The 20841-nt window shown below is 43.3% G+C and overlaps 1 protein-coding gene across 3 annotated transcripts; it reads right to left on the minus strand.

The window, feature by feature from the left end:
- Positions 1 to 909: 909 nt before the first annotated feature.
- YARS2 (tyrosyl-tRNA synthetase 2) lies at positions 910 to 19556 on the minus strand. 3 transcript variants are annotated; one of them, XR_014784254.1, is made up of 7 exons: positions 18727 to 19556; positions 17639 to 17806; positions 16031 to 16186; positions 15650 to 15820; positions 10544 to 10734; positions 4625 to 4874; positions 2394 to 2915 (listed from the first exon to the last, which is right to left on the minus strand). XR_014784254.1 is itself a non-coding variant. In XM_084809461.1 (6 exons), the coding sequence occupies exons 1-5, from the start codon at positions 19545 to 19547 to the stop codon at positions 10563 to 10565; spliced, it is 1488 nt and encodes a 495-aa protein (XP_084665587.1). In that variant the 5' UTR covers positions 19548 to 19556; the 3' UTR covers positions 910 to 2915; positions 10544 to 10562. The 3 variants fall into 3 exon arrangements, 2 of the variants coding, with proteins under 2 accessions (XP_084665587.1, XP_084665586.1); XM_084809461.1 differs by lacking the exon at positions 4625 to 4874 and having other exon boundaries at positions 910 to 2915; XM_084809460.1 differs by lacking the exons at positions 2394 to 2915; positions 4625 to 4874 and having other exon boundaries at positions 8597 to 10734.
- Positions 19557 to 20841: the final 1285 nt, after the last annotated feature.

Raw genomic sequence — 20841 nt, forward strand, 5'->3', positions numbered from 1 at the left:
GGGGGTGGAAAGTATGACAGTTTTCAGTCCTCTCTATCTGGGAGTCAAAGGGTTATTTTTCCCTCTTTAACTCATACTTTATTTCTTGGTTGGAAAGGATGAACTTTTGTGATGGGAATGGCTTATTTTTTAAGACAAAGCGATGCTGGGCTTGAAGAACTTTGCCTAGTGTTTGGACTTTTTGTTTAAGGCTAACGTTTGCTTGCTTTTGATGCCGCTCCAGTGTAAATTATTAAGTCAACGTCACGGCCCCTCTCAAGCTGTCTCCTTTTTCATCCATTCAGGCTCTTTTGGTTTTCTCCTTTGTGTATTTGATTCATTTTATTTGGGCATTCATGCCACTAATGTCTATCTTGTTTACACTGGGCACACTGTGCCTCTGCTTTTGCTGGGTCTTCTTTTCTTCGCCCACATCTTCTTGGGTCTCTGGGTCGAGGGTATACTGGCGATAGGCATTTGAAAGACGCTCTACGCACTCGGGCCTCGGTGGCACCTTGCGGCACTTTAGACACTTTGGTCATATTAATTGACTTCTTTATACCTGCCTTCATGGCTTCTAATAGCAGGGTTTGATACTGGATGAGGCGCTCTAGCCTCGCTTGTGTGTTAGGATTCCAGCAGGGGGGGGGTTATTTATAAGGAGACTTTATTGGGTAACTTACAGCACACAGGCGTACCTAATGGTTGGATCAGACAGCTTCTCTGAACCACGAGCTATTGGGCTAAATAGGTTTTATACTATACATGTTACTCATGAGGCAGCACAACACTAGCAAGCATTTTCAGCATAGGCTAGAAGTGTTTGGTTCTCAGGCACAGCTTCCTGTAAACAACTTCGCTTCCTAAAGTGCTTGATAACATTTTTATTTATTAGTATGGGAAGACACATTTTTTTCTTTCTTTTTCTTTGCTGATCTGCCTGTATTGCAGATCATGTTTCAAACTTTTTATATAAAACTTTCTGTTCCATGCACCAGCCTTGTCTCTTTATTTGTCTTTTTTAAGTTAAACTCACTTACTTAAACCTTTTTGCCTTACACTAGTCTCAATGACACACATTTGGGATAGGCTCTTTTTTTTCTAGTTACATTTTTTTCATCTTAAAGAACTATTACATTATTGTGGCTACTTTATCCCAGGTAATAAGCTCTAGGCACAATCAGCTGCTTTTAATTTATCCTGGGGGCAACTATGGCCCCACCTCTTTTCTACAAATGTTTTTTCTCTTTGCCTCTTGCCTCCTCTTTTTCGACTTGCCTTTTGTCTTTTCTTCTTGTCATCCATTGGGAACCACACTCTATCATTTGGAGTTGCAACTAACACTAATCTGCAAATATCACATATATTTTATGATATCTAAGAAATCATAAAATATACACAACAAACTTTTTCTGCAATTTAACACAATGAATGGAAAACACTTTTTGCATGGTAAGGCATGATGGAGCAGATCCAGCAATCATACTGCTCTTCTGGCTGAAAGCTCAGGGCCCATCAAAATTAAGGGATGGGCATACTTACACACGCAAAGAGTTCTAGGTCACCATTTTTGCATCGGCAACTGTATGCTGCATGAGTTTTAGCAGAAGGAAATCTAAAAGTCATAGATCAAACTCAGCCTGCAGTGCACTGAGCTGACTACAAACACAGACACACGATGAGAGTTCAAGTTTATCAAAAGCTTCACAGCACTGTCCATGGCAAGTCTTTGACAATTTAAAATTTTAGTCCATGTGCAGAGTGTCTCTAAAAAGCCCAGACAATGATGGAGGCAAACAGAGAAGGCTCTGGGCAATGAAGATGAGATGTTTCCAGCAAAGGCTCCCCACCCCCTTCTGACAGACAAGGGCCTTTAACTTTTTAGCAAGGCCTCTGTCTAAACAGAGCAGCACAGCTCAGCTCTCTAGCCGTGACGCTTTAACCTGGGCAACTCCTCTGTAAATTTTATTTTATTTCTGTCAGGTTCTCACAGACATTTTAAAAACTTACTCTTTTTTTTTTCTCTTCTAACCTGGTACATGAAAGCACTGAAACACTGAGTGCTGAAACTCAGGACGCTGGGGGGTGATGGGCATCGCCTTATACTTGCATTTTTCAGGCAGCCATTAATTTTCGGGGAGGCTGTGGGGTGACTTGCAGGACTTCAAAGGCAAGCTTCTCAGTTTGTTTGTATTTGTAAATCTTAAGCTCAAAACAGGACACGATGAGGTGCAGGGCAGCTAAATCTTTGCTTTGGCATGGGCAACAAATAACTCAGGTCAGCTTTCTTTGCTGGGGTCTCAAACAGGAAAACAGTCTTAATTTAAAGTTGTAACATCACTGACAGCGTCAGCCAGCCAGCTACACAGATCTCACTGTTTTTCAAGACAGTTACTCCAATATTTTCTTTTCTTCTCAATTAGGTTGGGTCTCCCAGCTTACACAGTTTATTGCAGCTTTCAGGAGCATGGTAGTAGCGTGATTTTGGCTTGGCCAAGAACATGCTGTCTGGTTTCTCGGTCTCTTCAGCGCACACACTCAAGCAGTGTAACACTGGACACTTAAATCAGCGAGATTTCTTCATAGCAGGGAATCCCACGGCAAAAGCTTAATGGTTACGCTCTTCAGAAATCATATAGCTGATGGTCAGTAGCTACAGGCTCTATGCAATTCTAACACAGTTTAAAGCTAAACACGGTTACCTTGACAGAGATCTTCAACGTGGTCTTTCCGCTTCATTCTGCCTTGGGACCGTCCTATGCTAGAGTGCTGGACTGGGAATCGGGAGATCCGGGTTCTAGTCCCCACTCGGCCATGGAAGCTCACTGGGTGACTTTGGGCCAGTCACAGACTCTCAGCCCAACCCACCTCACAGGGTTGTTGTTGTGAGGATAAAATGGAGGAAGGAGGAGGATCATGTACGCTGCCTTGAGTTCCTTGGAGGAAAAAAGGTGGGATATAAATGCAATAAATAAATAAGAGGGGTCTAGCCTGTGCCCTGGGGGCTGAGTCTTCACCTTTATTCTCTATTTTGCGCCTTTATCTTCTGGGTCTTCATTTTCAGTTTTTATTTCTTAGGGATTTCATCTCAATTAGGCGAGGTGATGATGTTGCACAACTCAGAACGTTGTGGGCAATTTTCCTGCCCCCCCCCCCCTCTCGGCGCGCTAGGCTACGTCTTTGGCCTTACACTCTCACGCTCCCACGCTTTGTTAAAAGCCAGGCTGTCTTGCAACAACATTTCTCTAATTAACAGCCTCAGAACCTTGTTCTTTTTTTTTCTCTCAGCTCGACCTTGAGCTTTTTGCTGTTTTCCCTCTCTATTCTGAATCTTTTTTTTAAAAAAAAAAACCTTTTCCTTCTTTGTTTGACATACATCTCAAGGGGGTGCAAGTCTTGAGCAGTAGACGAGCTTGCCTCCCCTTTTTTGTGAGAACACATCTTTTTAAGGGTCACCGCCGATTTTATTAAATTTTCTGCCCCACACTTCAATTCTTTAGTTTCTTTTATTAATGCTGATTGAGGTGTAAGAGGGGAACCTCCCGATCCCATAGAGATGAAAGTCTCGGTAAGCAATATCTGGGAGTTGAGGACCGTAGCTGAAATCAGCAAATTACTGCCGGTGGGGCTTGAAACTGATGGCGACAGTTCTAAGTCAAAGCGAGGGGCAATGCCTCTGCAGGGGGGATGGCAGGGGCTCAGGAGCCACCGGATCTGGATCTCAACGGGGCGGTCTTACAGTAACATGGGCCCGTGGTGGAAGCAGGGCATAAGCAGGTGGAAACGCCGTTAGCTCTGCCAGATCCTTACACGGGGCTTCTAACACTGGTTGTAATTTCTTGGCCAATTTTTCTTTTCTGAGCACCAAAACTTTTGCCTGGGATTCTAGGCATTTTTTTAGCCATGGAGGAGAAGCGCAGACTATGGAATCTCACAAGTTTATGTAGGGAAATTGGTCGGGGTGCCCAGGTCTCTTAACCACAATGGCATATACACAGCTGATTTTGCTGGGCTCCAAAGAGCCTTTAGTAGGCCATCCTACACCAAAAGACGGCCACTCTATTTTACACAAAGTCCGCAACTGTTGAGGATTCATGGGGGGATCCCCATAATCTCTACTAAAACCTTTTTTAAAATTTGCTAGCATACATCCCAAGGGGGTGCAAGGTTTGCTTCCCCCACCACCCATAGCTTCCCTCCTAAATTGAAGACAGACACAATTAGGGAAGGGGAATTGGTCAGTGAGTAAGGGGTCTTACTGGCCGACACAAGAGGATTTTACACACCATGCACTTTGCTACTGGCCTGGGCACCTGGACAGTCAACAGTATGCGTCCGAAACCGCAGTAGCCACTCACACAATCATCAATCTCTCTACTGCATCTATATGTCCCTGCCACCCACTTTTCCCACTTTTTACCAGAGCGGAAAGCGGCTTCCCCAGCTTCCTCCTGAGTACTGGCATGCTGGGTACTAGCGCCCACTCGGGGGTGTGATCAGGCACCCCTTTTACCCGCAAGGAGTAGGTTCTTTTTGTATACGTATACCACCAACACTGACCTTCTTCATAAGGCGGGGCCCTCTTTTTTTCTGCCCAGTGGCCTTTCTCCCTAAAGGCGGGGCCCTCTTTTTCCCATATACTTGCCTTTCTCCTGAAGGCTTCCAATGTGGGTTTCAACTCAATTGCAGCTGCGATACAAGCAGGGCTCAAGTTCCTTCCTCCGCTTCCCAAGGTTCTCTTGCTGCTCACTGCCGTTCAGGCGGTCCCAGCGCAGGCTTTCTCCCATTTACCCAACAAAAAGGTCGGTGGCGCCAAGAAAGGGAGGCATGCGCCGAGCTCGTCTTCCCGGTGCGACGATCAAGAGCAGGCAAATGCCACCTGTCTGGCTCAGAGCCTGCCACATCCGAGTCACGGCACCATTTATGTTGCAGAACCCAGAGTCAGAGAGACCATGGAGTGAAGGAAAAAAATATTATTTAACGTGCGGGCTTAAGGCTGGAATCATTTCCAAAGAGCCAGAAGCCCTGAAATACATCAGCACATTGTTTTTATAGACATTGTGACACATATGAAACGGCTCTTCTTCTCTCTCCCATGTGGGGTTGCTGTCCTCAACATTTCTTCTCCTAGCACCATTGTTTATAATACAAGAACTGGGTTATAGGGTAGCCGTGATAAGCAGAGAACAGAAGAGAACAGCAGAGAACAAGATATACAATTGTATGACCTTTGACAAGATAAGGAATTCCTGTGTCTCGTCAGCTTACAACAATATATTTAAGGGAGAAAGAGCTCAGCAAGAACATGAAGCATGAGACTGCATGAGGCTACTTAGTCTGACCCCCGATATGGCTGCTACAGTAAGAAGCAGAGACATCACCTTGCCAACAAAGGTCCATCTAATCAAAGCTATGGTTTTCCCAGTAGTAATGTATGGCTTTGAGAGCTGGACTATAAGGAAGGCTGAGCGCCGAAGAATGGATGCTTTCGAACTGTGGTGCTGGAGAAGACTCTTACGAGTCCCCTGGACTGCAAGGAGATCAAATCAGTCCATCCTAAAGGAAATCAACCCTGAGTGCTCATTGGAAGGACAGATACTGAAGCTGAAGCTGAAATATTTTGGCCACCTAATGCGAAGAGAAAACTCTCTGGAAAAGACCCTGATGCTGGGAAAGACTGAAGGCAAAAGGAGAAGGGGACGGCAGAGGATGAGATGGCTAGATAGCATCACCGATGCAATGAATATGAACTTAAGCATGGTCCGGGAGAGAGCGCAGGACAGGAAGGCCTGGCGTGCTATGGTCCATGGGGTCACGAAGAGTCGGACACGACTGAACAACAACAACAAAGAATCTCTCAGTCCCTCTGACTGGAGCCATGATCCCACTAAGAGTTCCAGACAAAAGAATTGCCACATTAAAAGGTACTGTGGCAGATCATATTTCTCTTAATAAAATACTGAAAAGGCAACTGTACATCTTGAATGACCATAACACATTACCATGTTTGGAGTTACAACCACCACTACAAGACAGAGCCAATTTCGTTGCTTGACTATCTACCATAACCAGCAAAATCAACAGTGATGTCACACAGGTCCCTGAAGTTTTTTTTTATCATTTTAATCTTGTTTTTAAAGCACAATAGGTCTGTTTAGGTATGACATTCATCCTGCATAGAAGAAAAACATGTACTGTCAGGAATAAAGCAGGTGTGAGTCTGTTTAGTTTGGTTTGAACTATGTATGTTAGGAAGTAGACACTTTCCCTTCCTCAACCTGTGTACTTGTACAAAAATAAATCCTTGGGCTTCAGGCTTTGTCTACATAATTTTATCCACTCAGCCCTTACACAACAGGGTAGAAAGAACAATCTGATGATCTAAAACATTTGAAACAAAAAGGCTTTTGACATTTAATGAAAACATTCACTAACAGTTTGAAAACATCCTATTTTTCTGTTCTTCCCATTTTACTGAACCTTAAGTGCATGTGCAGCTTTTTTTAGGATAGGTCTGCAGTTGGACCCATCGTAAAAATCCATACCCACAGCCAACTTAACCATATATGCAAATAAAACTACTTGATGGCTTTGGGGGCTCTGGTAAATCTGTGGGGCAAGATGGGTACTGAACTCAACAGCATTGTTTACACAACACGAGCCCATCATGGGTTAATTTACCCTTGAGGAAGTGCAGTGCGCACTGGCCACCATCATCAATATGCAATGTCAAGTGTGTGTGTGTGCACGCTTGCGCGCAAACCCAATGGGTGGGGGTTATTTGAGGGCTAAACAAACCTTGCATAACCCTACAACAGCCTGTAGATTATACAAGGGTTGTTTAGCCCTCAAATAAACCCCACCCGCTGGATTTGCATGACACAGTAATCCCAGTTTGGGGTTGCATACTCATAATGGCGGCTGGCACATGCTGCAGCTCCTCAAGGGTAAATTCACCTACGCTAGGTTGCTGTGAACCAGTCAGAATATGGGTTGTCATCATGTGCAAACCCTGCACTATGGTTTAAGTACTGGCTGTTAACCACTAACAACCCAGGAAGAGAATGCATGATTTGCTGTTGAGTTGTGAACTCCTGAGCGGTTTGTGGTTGATAACTCATAATTAAACCATATTACAGGTTTCACACGTAAGGACAACCCATACTCATAAAGAAATGCTATGTCACCTTTCTGAGGGGTAAATTAACAATTCCTCCCACTGAGTTTGGTGAACCTGCACTATTTATTTATTCATTTCATTTCATTTCTATACCGCTCAATAGCTGAAGCTCTCTGCCTAATGCCTGCTAACTCTGAATGACCTACTTTCAATTCTACTTCCTATTGTTGTTGCTTTTCATGACTTCATCTTATCTGCTCCCCCCGCAAAAAAACCCACTATTCATCAATATGAATGACTAACAAAGGTCACTATCCAAACCAATTGCATTTGCCATATCCATACCTCAGTTTGCTCTACCACAACACACACCTTCGGGGTAAGAGTCCAATGATTGTGTATCAATTGCTGGTGATATACATGCAAATTGGGGTGTTAATGTTTGATTACTCTTTAGTTAATCTGTCAAAGATGGAACTTCCTATAAGACAGTGAGTTTTCTGCTTTTAAACCTTTTCTTTCTACAAATTAACAGGTATTGAAGACTTCTCTGTAACGGTTGAAGTCTTTTCCACTTCACAATTGTTTTGGAGGAAATACATGGATTTTTGCTGCATAAATTTAAATTTAGTTCATAAACTGATCCTGTTTTTAAAAGGATGAAAAGTACAGATGTCAAATTTCCCTGTGAGAGTTCTAATTTGCCTCATCCACTTAGAAGGGGGTTATTCTGCCAGAGACCATTGACTTGTAGAATAATGGACAGAAGTTGGTTTGCATGATTTGTTGGATATCAGAGATGCATCCAAATTCGTAAATACCATTTATCTGCACTCCTGTTTTCAAAAGGTCACACAATCCAATATATCTGTGCTGATAGTCATGCATAAATACTTGAAATGGAACTAGAGCTGGCTATAGCTGTGTGGGGTAACTGTCATCTGCTAGCATAGATATGTCTCTAAATCCACGAATTATGTTCCAGCTGTGGACTTCGAAGCATATGCTGCACCTTAAAAGGCCAAGAATTAAAAGCATGGGTCCATCAGTCCATCTTGCCCTGAAAAGGCTTTATCTACTTGAATTGTGATCCTCTAGCTGCTGAGCACCGAAGAATTGATGCTTTTGAACTGTGGTGCTGGAGAAGACTCTTACGAGTCCCCTGGACTGCAAGGAGGTCAAATCAGTCAATCCTAAAGGAAATCAACCCTGAGTGCTCATTGGAAGGACAGATACTGAAGCTGAAGCTCAAATATTTTGGCCATCTAATGCAAAGAGAAAACTCCCTGGAAAAGACCCTGATGCTGGGAAAGATTGAAGGCAAAAGGAGAAGGGGACAGCAGAGGATGAGATAGCTAGATAGCATCACTGATGCAATGAATATGAACTTGAGCACACTCCGGGAGAGAGCGGAGGGCAGGAAGGCCTGGTGTGCTATGGTCCATGTGGTCACGAAGAGTAGGACACGACTTAACGACTGAACAACAACAAGCTTTTGAAGGGGAAGCCAATTTTTATTGGAAAACCTAATTATCAGACTTCGCTCAGACCTTGAGAATTTTCAAGTAGCCAACTTCAAATTATGTAGCTGCAAACAATTCAAGTCTTATCAATAGCTGTGTGTACCTTTAAAATAGCAGCTGCTAATGCCACTGCTGTACTAGCATTTTCAGTATTGCTTGTACAGGAGAAAAAGAACAAACTTTTTACAAGTTTAGCATGCTATGTATGCGGTTTGGGGTCATCAAGGCATGACTTTCATTTAGAGTAATTTTTCTTCCTGTCTTTAGTAGACGTCTGCATCTAAGGTAATGGAAGCCTCATCTGGCCTAGCTATACATCTTTTCTATTTCAAAAATCACTGTCTAGTACAATTTATGATAAGGAAAAATTTATAAGGACGTGGAAGATCTTTAATGTATACAGAGTGAAGATCAGACTTCTGACAACAGTACCCTATGTATGTAGTTATTATTGTAAATAAATCTGGTTGTGTGAAAGTGACAGTTTTACATCAATAAATCACCTTTTGAAGTATGGTCAGTTTTAAACTTCACTTGTCAAGGCAGCTGTGAAATGGTATGAGTAGATACTAGGCCACAATTTCAATTTGTGTACTTTAAGGACTTTCAGAAGCCACAAAATTAGTCAACTACTCATCTGTCAAAGCAGTCTCTGAATAGGCTTCCTTAAAGGTTTAAAACGTAATCCAAACATGCAAATTCTTAACACAGTGTTTCAGAACAGAAGTTTCTGCAAGTAGTAGTGTTTCTCCACCTGCTTTAAAGGGTCTAAACTTACAAAATAGCTGTATTGCATGGCAAAAATGAAACTTAGTATCTTGCCTTTGAGAGGTGATAAAAGTCTTAAGATCTACATTGCAAAGTCCAGGGCTGTTGACTTTTTTTCTTGCTGCTCTACAATTCTTCATAGCATCCAAGCAAGCAGAGTTAGTGATACCCAAAGTGCTGGAACATCCTTGTACTTTTAAACTCTTGAGCATAGTGCTGCTGCTGCCTTTGCAATCTACCCCTTGACTAGACAAAGCTGAATAGAAACCTGACTGACAGTATGTGCATATACTATCTGCCCCTAGCCAAGCTCTAGCAAATAACAGCTATTTAATTTGAAGACAGCTAAATTCATATGAACTACACTAAGCTTAACATAAAAGCAACTTCATGTAAACGGGGAAGATGGTAAGAGCACAATGTCCTAGAACATGCAAACACCGCTATTTTACTTCCATTAGTAGGAAGGAAAGTTACACTCTCATTTGCAAATCCCTCACTTCTAGTCCTAGCCATGTTGGCACTGACTATGCTTACCTAGTAGTACTCGTGCCTGCTTTTCTCCCCCAGTTAAGCCTCAGAGCTGAATCTTGGGTTATACAGGCCCTTCCCTCCACAACTTTTCCTCTAAGATATTTTGAATATAAGAGTGCAGGAAGTTCAATGGAGGTGACATGACTGAAGTTTTCCAGGCACTCAAATCTACTTCCTTGTCCTTATTTTATGGGGCATTTGGAAAACAACACAATACTATCATAGGAGATACCAAATAATTCTCCATATGGTTTAGGATAAAAGCCTGGTTCATACATAAACAACAGCATTAATAAACAATTGCACATGTAAAATCATTTTGGAAGATTTGTTTTTATTATAGACAAGCTTTCCTTAACTAATTTGAGTATAAGACATATTCAACAGTTACCTTCTTTGGACAGAATCTAGATTTCAATCTTGAGTTTGCATGTGTTTCATGATTGAAGTTTGAAATAAGATCCATCCAACTTCCAAATAATACCATAGTTAAGCAAATCTCACACAGTGAGAAAAAGCAAAAGTGTCCCTCTGTTCTTGAGAGGTAGTACTATCTGATATGTCTACTTAAGCTTGCTTTTCTAAAGTCCTTCAAGAAAAGTACATTTTTGTAACATACCTGAAAAAACTTAGTATTTTTACTCTTCATGTGACAGTTGAAGCCACTTTACAATATAGTAGTTTTTCTTTCCAATCTTTAGGAGTGATAAGCCATTACTGAGAATGTGTTGTCCAATAATAAGAACAGCCTCAGGATTATTCACTTTAATGTGGTTTATAGAAACTCCACCACTTGTTATGTCACAGTACCTTGAAAAAGAAACAGCACAGTCAGGTTATTGCTAGTAGACCTCAACAGTCCAATTTAGAAGTAATAGGCTTCTGCTGGGGTACCAAATAGGTTAAATGGCTATTACTAAAGTACCCAGCTTGCTCACACAGGGAAAGGAAACACTTAACTCTGCTGGGGTTAGGAAGATGCAACCTAGTACAGCTCAGATTAGACATACTACTAATCTTGTTTCCTGTGTAGTGTATGTTGAGCAGGAGGAAGGCAACCCTCTCAGACCCCAGCCTACAGGCTGAAAGTCTCAAGGGCAGGAAGCTAGTCCTGGATTCACAGTAGGACTCCATAATAAAGTTTATTTGATTTGTACCCTGCTTTTCTAGCAAGAAAATGGCACTCGAGGTGGCTTACCATACACAAACAAAAAACATAACTTGTTTCTGTACCAAGTAGCTACAAAACTGCCTTGGGTACATATGCTTGTTCTGTAATAATTATATAGCTACCGTTTCCCAAGATGGCAAACACACAAATGTGGATATGTGGTAACTCATGAATAAGCGCATACAGAAGGTTTGTTCCTGTGGTAAAAAAATGTCATTGAGTCAAGAAGGCCAAACACACTACCACTTTATACATAAATTAAACAATGGATATCAAACAGTGATTAATGTACATTTTTTACTAATAAACTAGTGCAAGTTAAATGAAAATGTGATAGTTTACGCACTACATGCATAAAGTGCAGCATGGTACTGTGTACCTCTTGCATTTCCACATTCTTTTACTTCAGGTTTTGCATTCACAAAAAATCATCAGTTCTTCAAGCTTAAGCCACTTGGCTGGTCAAAAAACACTGTCCTGCTATTTTCCAGTTGTAATCCCCGTGGAGTCAGCATACTATAGTTAGCCTAGTGTGGTTATGGTCTAATTTTAAGAAATGTTCTTTTACCGTAAATGTGTGGGCTTTTACCAGAACGCTGCACAGCTCAGGTATAAGTTTGTTCAAGAAGGTGAGACAAAGGGATATAGTGTCATCTCAGTTTGAAACTAAACCCATAGCTCTGTTACACTTTGACACTGAGTACCTCAGCAGCAGCGCTACTATAGCAGTATTGATGGAAAGTATTGCAACAGGCCCCCTTCATGGATCGCTGCCTTGTTGCGGCGAAGGGGCTTGCGTAACTCAGCGAAGCCATAAGCTATGCCGTGCAGGGCCACCCAAGATGGACAGGTCACGGCAGAGAGTTCTGACAAAATGTGGCCCACTGGAGAAGGAAATGGCAACCCACTCCAGTATTCTTGCCAAGAAAACCCCATGGAATGTATCACAAGGCTAAAAGATATGACGCCGGGAGATGAGCCCCTCAGGTCGGAAGGTGTCCAATATACTACTGGGGAAGAGCAGAGGGAATTTCCAAGTAGAGCCAGAAAGAGTGAAGCAGCTGGACCAAAGCCGAAAGGACACTCGGCTGTGGATGTGTCTGGTGGTGAAAAGAATATCCGATGCTGTAAAGAACACTATTGTTTAGGAACCTGGAATGTAAGATCAATGAATCAAGGTAAGCTGGAGGTGGTCAAACATGAGATGACAAGATTGAACATCGACATCTTGGGAATCAGCGAACTAAAATGGACAAGCATGGGCGAATTTAATTCAGGTGACCATTATATCTACTATTGTGGGCAAGAATCCCTTAGAAGAAATGGAGTAGCACTCATAGTCAAGAAAAGGGTGGGAAAAGCAGTACTGGGGTACAATCTCAAAAATGATAGAATGATCTCAGTACGAATCCAAGGCAAACCATTCAACATCACAGTAATTCAAGTCTATGCCCCAACCACTGATGCAGAAGAAGCAGAGGTCGATCGGTTCTATGAAGACCTACAACACCTTCTAGAACTAACACCAAACAAAGATGTCCTCTTCATCATAGGGCATTGGAATGCTAAAGTAGGAAGTCAAGAAATCACCGGGATTACAGGCAAGCATGGCCTTGGTGTACAAATGAAGCAGGACAAAGGCTAATAGAGTTTTGCCAAGAGAACACGCTGATCATAGCAAACACTCTTTTCCAACAGCACGAGAGGCGACTCTACACATGGACATCACCAGATGGTCAATATCGAAACCAGATTGATTATGTCCTTTGCAGCCAAAGATGGAGAAGCTCTATACAGTCAGTAAAAACAAGACCTGGAGCTGACTATGGCTCAGATCATGAGCTTCTTATTGCAAAATTTCGGCTGAAATTGAAGAACGTAGGGAAAACCACTAAACCATTCAGGTATGACCTAAATCATATCCCTCATGAATATACAGTGGAGGTGACGAACAGATTTAAGGGATTAGATCTGATAGACAGAGTGCCTGAGGAACTATGGACGGAGGACCGTAACATTGTTCAGGAGGCAGCAATTCAATCCATCCCAAAGAAAAAGAAATGCAAGAAAACAAAATGGCTGTCTGAGGAGGCTTTACAAGTAGCTGAAGAAAGAATGGAAGCGAAAAGCAAGGGAGAAAGGGGAAGATATATCCAACGGAATGCAGAGTTCCAGAGAATAGCAAGACAAGAAGGCCTTCTTAAATGAACAATGCAAAGAAATCGAGGAAAACAATAGAATGGGAAAGACTAGAGATCTTTTCAAGAAAATTGGAGATCTCAAGGGAACGTTTTGTGCAAAGGCAGGCATGATAAAGGACAAAGAAGGCAGGGACCTCACAGAAGCAGATGAGATTAAGAAGAGGTGGAAAGAATACACAGAAGAACTATACAGGAAAGATCTGAATGTCCCTGATAGCCATGATAGTACGGTCAGTGAACTTGAGCCGGACATCCTAGAGAATGAAGTCAAGTGGGCCTTAGGAAGCATTAGTAACAACAAAGCTAGCGGAGATGACAGTATTCCAGCTGAGCTATTTAAAATCCTAAAAGATGATGCTGTTAAAGTGCTGCACTCAATATGCCAACAATTTTGGAACACTCAACAGTGGCCACAAGACTGGAAAAGGTCAGTTTACATTCCAATTCCAAAGAAGGGCAACGCCAAAGAGTGTTCAAACTACCGCACAATTGCACTCATTTCACATGCCAGCAAGGTGATGCTCAAAATCCTACAAGCTAGGCTTCAGCAGCATGTGAACCGAGAACTACCGGAAGTACAAGCTGGGTTTCGAAGAGGCAGAGGACTAGAGATCAAATCGCTAACATTCGCTGGATCACTGAGAAAGTAAGAGAATTCCAGAAAAACGTCTATTTCTGCTTCATTGACTATGCTAAAGCCTTTGATTGTGTGGATCACAATGAACTGTGGCAAATTCTTAAAGAGATGGGAGTACCAGACCACCTTACCTGTCTCCTAAGAAACCTGTACGAGGGTCAGGAAGCAACAGTAAGAACCGGACATGGAACAACCGATTGGTTCAAAATTGGGAAAGGAGTACAACAAGGCTGCATATTGTCGCCCTGCTTATTTAACTTATATGCAGAGTACATCATGAGAAATGCCGGGTTGGATGAATCACAGCTCAGAATTAAGATTGCCGGGAGAATTATCAACAACCTCAGATACGCAGACGATACCACCCTAATGGCAGAAAGCGAAGAGGATCTCAAGAGCCTCTTGTTGAGGGTGAAAGTGGAGAGTGCAAAAGCTGGTTTGAAACTCATCATTAAAAAAACTAAGATCATGGCATCTGGGCCCATCACTTCCTGGCAAATAGAAGGGGAAGAAATGGAAGAAGTGACAGATTTTATTTTTTGGGGCTCAAGATCACCGCAGACAGTGACTGTAGCCATGAAATTAAAAGACGCTTGCTCCTTGGGAGGGAAGCTATGGCAAACCTAGACAGCATAGTAAGAAGCAGAGACGTCACCTTGCCGACAAAGATTCATATAATCAAAGCTATGGTTTTCCCAGTAGCAACGTATGGCTGTGAGAGCTGGAGTATAAGGAAGGCTGAGCGCCGAAGAATTGATGCTTTCGAACTGTGGTGCTGGAGAAGACTCTTACGAGTCCCCTGGACTGCAAGGAGGTCAAATCACTGGAAAAGACCCTGATGCTGGGAAAGACTGAAGGCAAAAGGAGAAGGGGACGGCAGAGGATGAGATGGCTAGATAGCATCACCAATGCAATGAATATGAACTTGAGCACGCTCCGGGAGAGAGCGCAGGACAGGAAGGCCTGGCGTGATATGGTCCATGGGGTCACGAAGAGTCGGACACGACTTAACAGGTGAACAACAACATTGCAACAGGCTGAGCACCCCATGCTGAACTACCCAGTTCAGATGTGGCATGATGATCAGCTTCCTCAATCCTACTGCTGAATGTCTTATTTCCTTTCTTCAACGACAACCTCGATAACAACCACACCCCTTACAATGATTGGAGAAGCAACCCAAAATTATTTGTCACTTAACTGCTTGTGGGCTAGTTTGTTCAAGCTCACTTTATCAGCTGAAGATGTCCAGAAGTAATCTATTTGGGTGGGATGGGAATTGGTGTATCAGGATAGATAAGATTTTAACTCAATAGCACTGGCATTGGATGTTTGGATCATTCAAAAACTCAGAATATGCAGTCTGTCACAACAGTAATTGCAATGAAGATGCTGCATAAGGCCCAGAAAGCTACTGAAACTGTACATGGAAAGGGAGAGCATCAGTACATTTTGGCTCCTGATTGATGCCATCAGGCCTTTATTTGTAGGTGATGGTGCAACAAAACCAGTGACACCCATTCTGATTGTGGAATTGATTCAAAGAAAATAATCAGAAAAACAAACTTTCTGCATGTGTGAATTTTTCATCCTATATTTCTCAATAGATTTAAAAACAACAACACCTACACAGGGCAATCCATGGGAGTCCCATACAAGCACAACGTGGCAGAAAGATCCAAAAGTAATTCTTCAGAAATGTAAATGTTCACTTACCCCTTAGGTCCATCTGCAATAGCATTAGCTTTCCGACATAAATCAAGTACTGTTGTTCCAGGTTCAAGCAGCAACTCAATATATGGTGCTTCTTTAAAAAGTTCCTGTAGCTCTTGGTCAGACAAAGTCTCCAGTGTTGTCACATCGCTGTAATAAAGGGCTCTTGTACATCTGGTAAAAAACAACAACCCCATAGTGATCAGTATTTATATTACAGACAAGATTTGCATAACTACCTTTTCCCAATTTAAGCACAGAAATTCTCCACATAATCTTTTTTGCCTGATATTTATGAAGCTGAAAGCTCCCAGGTACATTTCCATTAACAGACTTTTGGTCCCAATAACCATCATCATCTTAACCAACTCAGTCTCCCTTTACCTCTTGGCAGATTCCAGACCTTCCTTGCCATGAACAAGCTTAGTTACTTCAGCAGCAAGTCGTTTCTGTGGTCCCCATTTCTCAGGCTCTTGAGCATGTATTTCCATGATGTGATTTATTTCCGGAAGAGGAAGGAAAGTGAAAAGCTTCAGGTACCTTAAAGGGAAGATAGCAACATTTTACTGCTGTATCATATAATATAGACTTGCACTTATTTATTTTATGTTATTTAATTTAAACTAACCTTGTTAAAAACCACTTAGAGATATTTTTAAAAATATGGTAAGCAGTATATACATTTATTAAAAATAGTAATTTTTAAAAAAATTAAAATTCATTTTTTAAATGAATTTTAAAAAATGAATTATTTTTTAAAATTAATTTTAAAAAATGAATAAGAGAAAAATGTATTTTTACAATGTGTTGCTGAAAATACTGGATCTACGACTTGCTGCACTAGCAATAAGTGCTTAGGATGTCACAAGGCTATTGCTATACCACACTATGACCTGGTTCACACATAATGCTAACCCATCGTTTATGTAACTCATGGTTTATTTTATTTGTACCCTGTCTTTATACCAAAAAGGGCACTCAAGGTTGATTACAGAACCAATTAAAACTGATTAAAATTAACCCATGGTTTGTTGCCCTACCCAGGGTTTGTCTGGAAAATGATCAAACTACAGTTTCTTTTCTCAATTCCTGGGTTGTTTGTTTTCCTCCTTCCCTGTATCCCAAATGCCTTTGCAGCACTATAGTACTGGAAGGTAAGATGGTTGGTTGTTGGGATTTTTTTTAATCATTCTTGCCTGGTGAAACAACCTATCAACAACCCCTACTTCTGGGTTCAAATGTAATGATAATCCATGGCTTAAACAACCCAGAGTTCACAACTCAAGACCAACCCATGGGTTCTCTTTCTAGGTTGATTATGGTTAACAAACCATGGCTTGTTAGTATGGCTGGGTTTGCACATTATGATAACCCAAAATTCAACAACACATACCATTAGCATTATGTGCGAACCAATCCAAATGTCACAAACCTTCTATGCAATAAATTCAGACGCGGTCAGAGATGTAGCAGAACCTCAGAGCGTTAGGGGACTCCTCAGGAATATACATGCATCTTTTATGTACAGTTCGTATGGTACACAAGGAAAATGTTATTTTTAAAAACTATTTGCCAACAAAGCCATAAAACCTAGGACACACTTTAAGTGCTGCACTAATTCTTTTTCAGTTTTTAGTTTATCAGAGTATTTGGCTGATTACAGGCAGCATGCTAGACTGGAAGAGACCTCTGGGGTACACACATTAAATTCTCATTTATAACTCACCTTTCCTCCAAGGAGCTCAAGGCAGCATCCATGGCTCTCATCCCAATCTGATTGTGACAACAACTCTGTGGGGTAGCTTAGCTGAGGGAGAATGACCAAGTGAAAGCCACTTCATGGATGAGTGGGGATTTTAACCTGGATTTCCCCCCCATCCTAGTCTGATAATCTAACCACTACACCACACCAGTAACATAGTACTTTTGTTCTTAACATACAGCAGTTTTGTATGACAACTCATGTAGGGGATCTTTAAGAAACATACTTACCTTTTTACAGCATCATCTCGCTGTCTGACAAAAAACTGGTATAACTCAAAGGGAGAGGTCCTATTTCTGTTAAGCCAAACTGCATTACCAGCAGACTTCCCCAATTTATCTCCAGTAGTATTTGTAATAAGAGGCACAGTTATTCCAAACACATCTTCACCGGTCACCCTAACAGAAAACAAATGAAAATACTAAAGTTACATTATTTGTCAACAGGACATGGCATACATTTAGTAGAATCTCAGAGTTACAAACAGTTTTATGAGAAAAATCAAAATGACAACAGAACTCAAAGCTAAGTATTTCTCCGATTCAGCTAACTGTCAAACATCTCTGCTGCCCCGCTTACTCAGCAAAGCCTCTCCCCATCAGTCATTCACCTGTTTGTGCTCATTTCCTTGAGAACCTCCTCACAAGGCCTAGTGTCATGTGCAGATTACATGCCCCCTTATTAAGGGGGTAAAATGGCATGAGTATAACTCAGACCAAAGTTATACTTTATTTGGTTGACAGCTCAGTTCATTTAATAATGAGAGCCCTTGAATGCCACAGAGTATATTAAAGTTACTGTCTCCAAATAGGCGATACATTAATGTTAATTAGCACAAAATGAAAGATGATACTTCAGGCCAAATTGATTACTCTGGGCAGGTTACTTCATATCTATGTCAAGCATTCCTATCCCACCCAATTTTTTAGTGGCAGCATAGGTAGAGGCCTTTCCCCAAGCTGAGCTATGACCTGACTAGGTTTATTTTAAGGCTTACCGTTGTTGCTTTATTGTATGGCCCATTAAAAAAGAATCAGCAAATATTACAAATGAAGGAACAGCACCTAAGGGAGCTGGGGAAAATGTTGGAGGCTGGTGGCTCCGATTTCAGTGGGGCTGTGCATTCATCCCGGGTTTCGGTCAGAAGCAGCCCGAGCTCTAAAGGAGCTATCCAAGGAGCTGAGCCCATTTTTGGGCATCGGGTCCAGCCCCTTGGAGAGCTCCTTCGGTTCTGGCTGATTCCGACTGAAGCCCAGAATGGATTCCCAGCCCCACCGAAATCGGAGCCGCCAGCCTCAGAACGACTCTTCCCTCTTACTTGGAGACCAGCTGGTAGCCCGACATGATGTTGCCCAGCTGGTCGGCTCCGCCCAGCTGGATGAGGCAGCCGTGGTGGCGGCGCAGGTGCAGGAAGTCGTAGGCCTGCAAGGCCGGGTACAGGAACTCGGCCAGGCCCATGCCCTCGGGGCTGCTAATGCGCGCCTTGCAGCTCTGCCGGCTCAGCAACGTGCCCATGCGCAGGTGGCCCCCGACGCCGCACAGGAAGCCCACCACGGCCTCGCGCTCCAGCCAGCTGGCGTTGTCCAGGAAGGCGGCCCGGCCCAGGCGCGCGCCGTCCGGCGGCCAGAAGAGCTCGCGGTGGTGGTCGAAGAGCCGCTGGAGCCCCTCGCGCAGGCGCAGCGCGTTCTCCCGCACGAGCTCCGCGGGCAGCGCCTCGCGCTCTTTGGTGCGGCCGCTGGGGTCGCCCAGGCGCGCGGTGGCCCCGCCCACCAGGGCGATGACGTCGTGGCCCGCGCGCTGGAAGTGCAGCAGGCCCATGACCGTTAGCAGGTGCCCGACGTGGAGCGAGTCGGCCGTTGGGTCGAAGCCGCAATAGACGGTCACCGGCGGGCGGCCCGGCTCGAGGCGGTCGAGGAGCTGCTCCTCGGCGGCTTGCGGCGGGAACACCTCCTGGAACAGGCCCCGTTCGCACTGAGCCGCCAGGAGCCCCTTGGCGGCCGCCGGCCTCGCCCGCGGCTGGGGCTCCGGCCGCTGCTCATGGAGCTGCCGCCGTCCCTCGGAGGCCCGAAGCCGAGGCGCAGTCGCCCTCAGACCCGCGAGAAGCCGGCGGTGCCCGGCCCGTAGTGCGGGCGCCGCCATCTTGGCTACGGAAAGGCGCGTGTGCGTGGAGCGCAAAGCATACTGGGAATGGGGCGGCTGAAGGTCGCTCTAGGAGCATCTCAGGAGACAGGTGTTGTTTTTACCTTGTTCTTCTATTTCCAGACGGACGTGGGCATACCAATAAATAATGTTTATGTGAATAAATACATAACAATAATGAACTTTTAGAGCAAGAGGTACAATAACCAGTCAGATTAATCATTTTCTCTAAGTAGTGGTCAAATCAAACTTTCTTTTTTGCCAAAAAAGCAAGAGTACCTGTAATAGAGTTTTTATGGTGCAATCCTATGCATGTTTAGACAGAAAAAAAAAAGTCCTACAATGCCCAAGCGTTTCCCCAGACACACGCACAGGATTGTGGCTTTAGTGTTGCAGCATTTGCCCTCTAGAACTTGCTTGCTATTGACATTAGGCAGGGGTCTTCAGTCCTGATCCTTAGATGTCTTCTCAACGCCCGCATCTCCAGGCAGGCTTTCCCTGAACCCAGCCAGGGTTTAAAATGTAATAGCAGATCTAAGACAGCAGAGATAAAAAAAAAACTGGAATGCTAAAAATGCCTGGGAAAATAAAAAGGTCTTCACCTGGTGCTGGAAGGAGTACAACGTAGGCTCCAGGCGAACCTCTGTAGGGAGTTCATTCCACAACCAGGGTGCTGCAGTAGAAAATGCCCTTTTCCTGGTAGCCACCTGCCTTACCTCTTTTGACAGGGGCTCCTGGAGAAGGGCCCTTGAAGATGATCTTAGGGTCCGGGCAGGTACATATGGGAGGAAGCGATCCTTCAGGTAACCTAGCCCCAAGTCAGTCACTAGGATTGAGAACTTATGCTGCTTCCACTAGAGGAAAAATGTTCACAAAAAATGGGGGTTGGACTTGATGGTCTTGTAGGCCCCTTCCAACCCTACTATTCTATGATTCTGTGGAATTGACTTAAGTGATGTATGCCTCTATATTTCTCCATATTTGTCTTGAGGATAGGTTTGAATCTTATATGGCAATAAATACTCCTAAGGGTCTCTTTCATTATAACTGGCTTTCTTTCAGTGTTTCAGTGGCCACTGAAACCTTTCAAAGGGCTATGGACAATTTGTTCCAAGGAATGTCATATATATGAGTGTGCCTTGATGACATTCTTTTTACAGGAGAAACTGAGGCAACAGCTAGCACAGTCTATATTGAGTACTGACAAAACTGTCATTTGCAGGCATACATCTTTTTAGTGTATTTTTCAAGCCCCTCAAGTGGTTTATCTGGGACACAAAATTGACGTAGGGGA

This window comes from Heloderma suspectum, chromosome 7 (assembly GCF_057233095.1).
Source record: "Heloderma suspectum isolate Gila_16-S chromosome 7, 16-S_ref, whole genome shotgun sequence".
NCBI lineage: Eukaryota > Metazoa > Chordata > Lepidosauria > Squamata > Helodermatidae > Heloderma > Heloderma suspectum.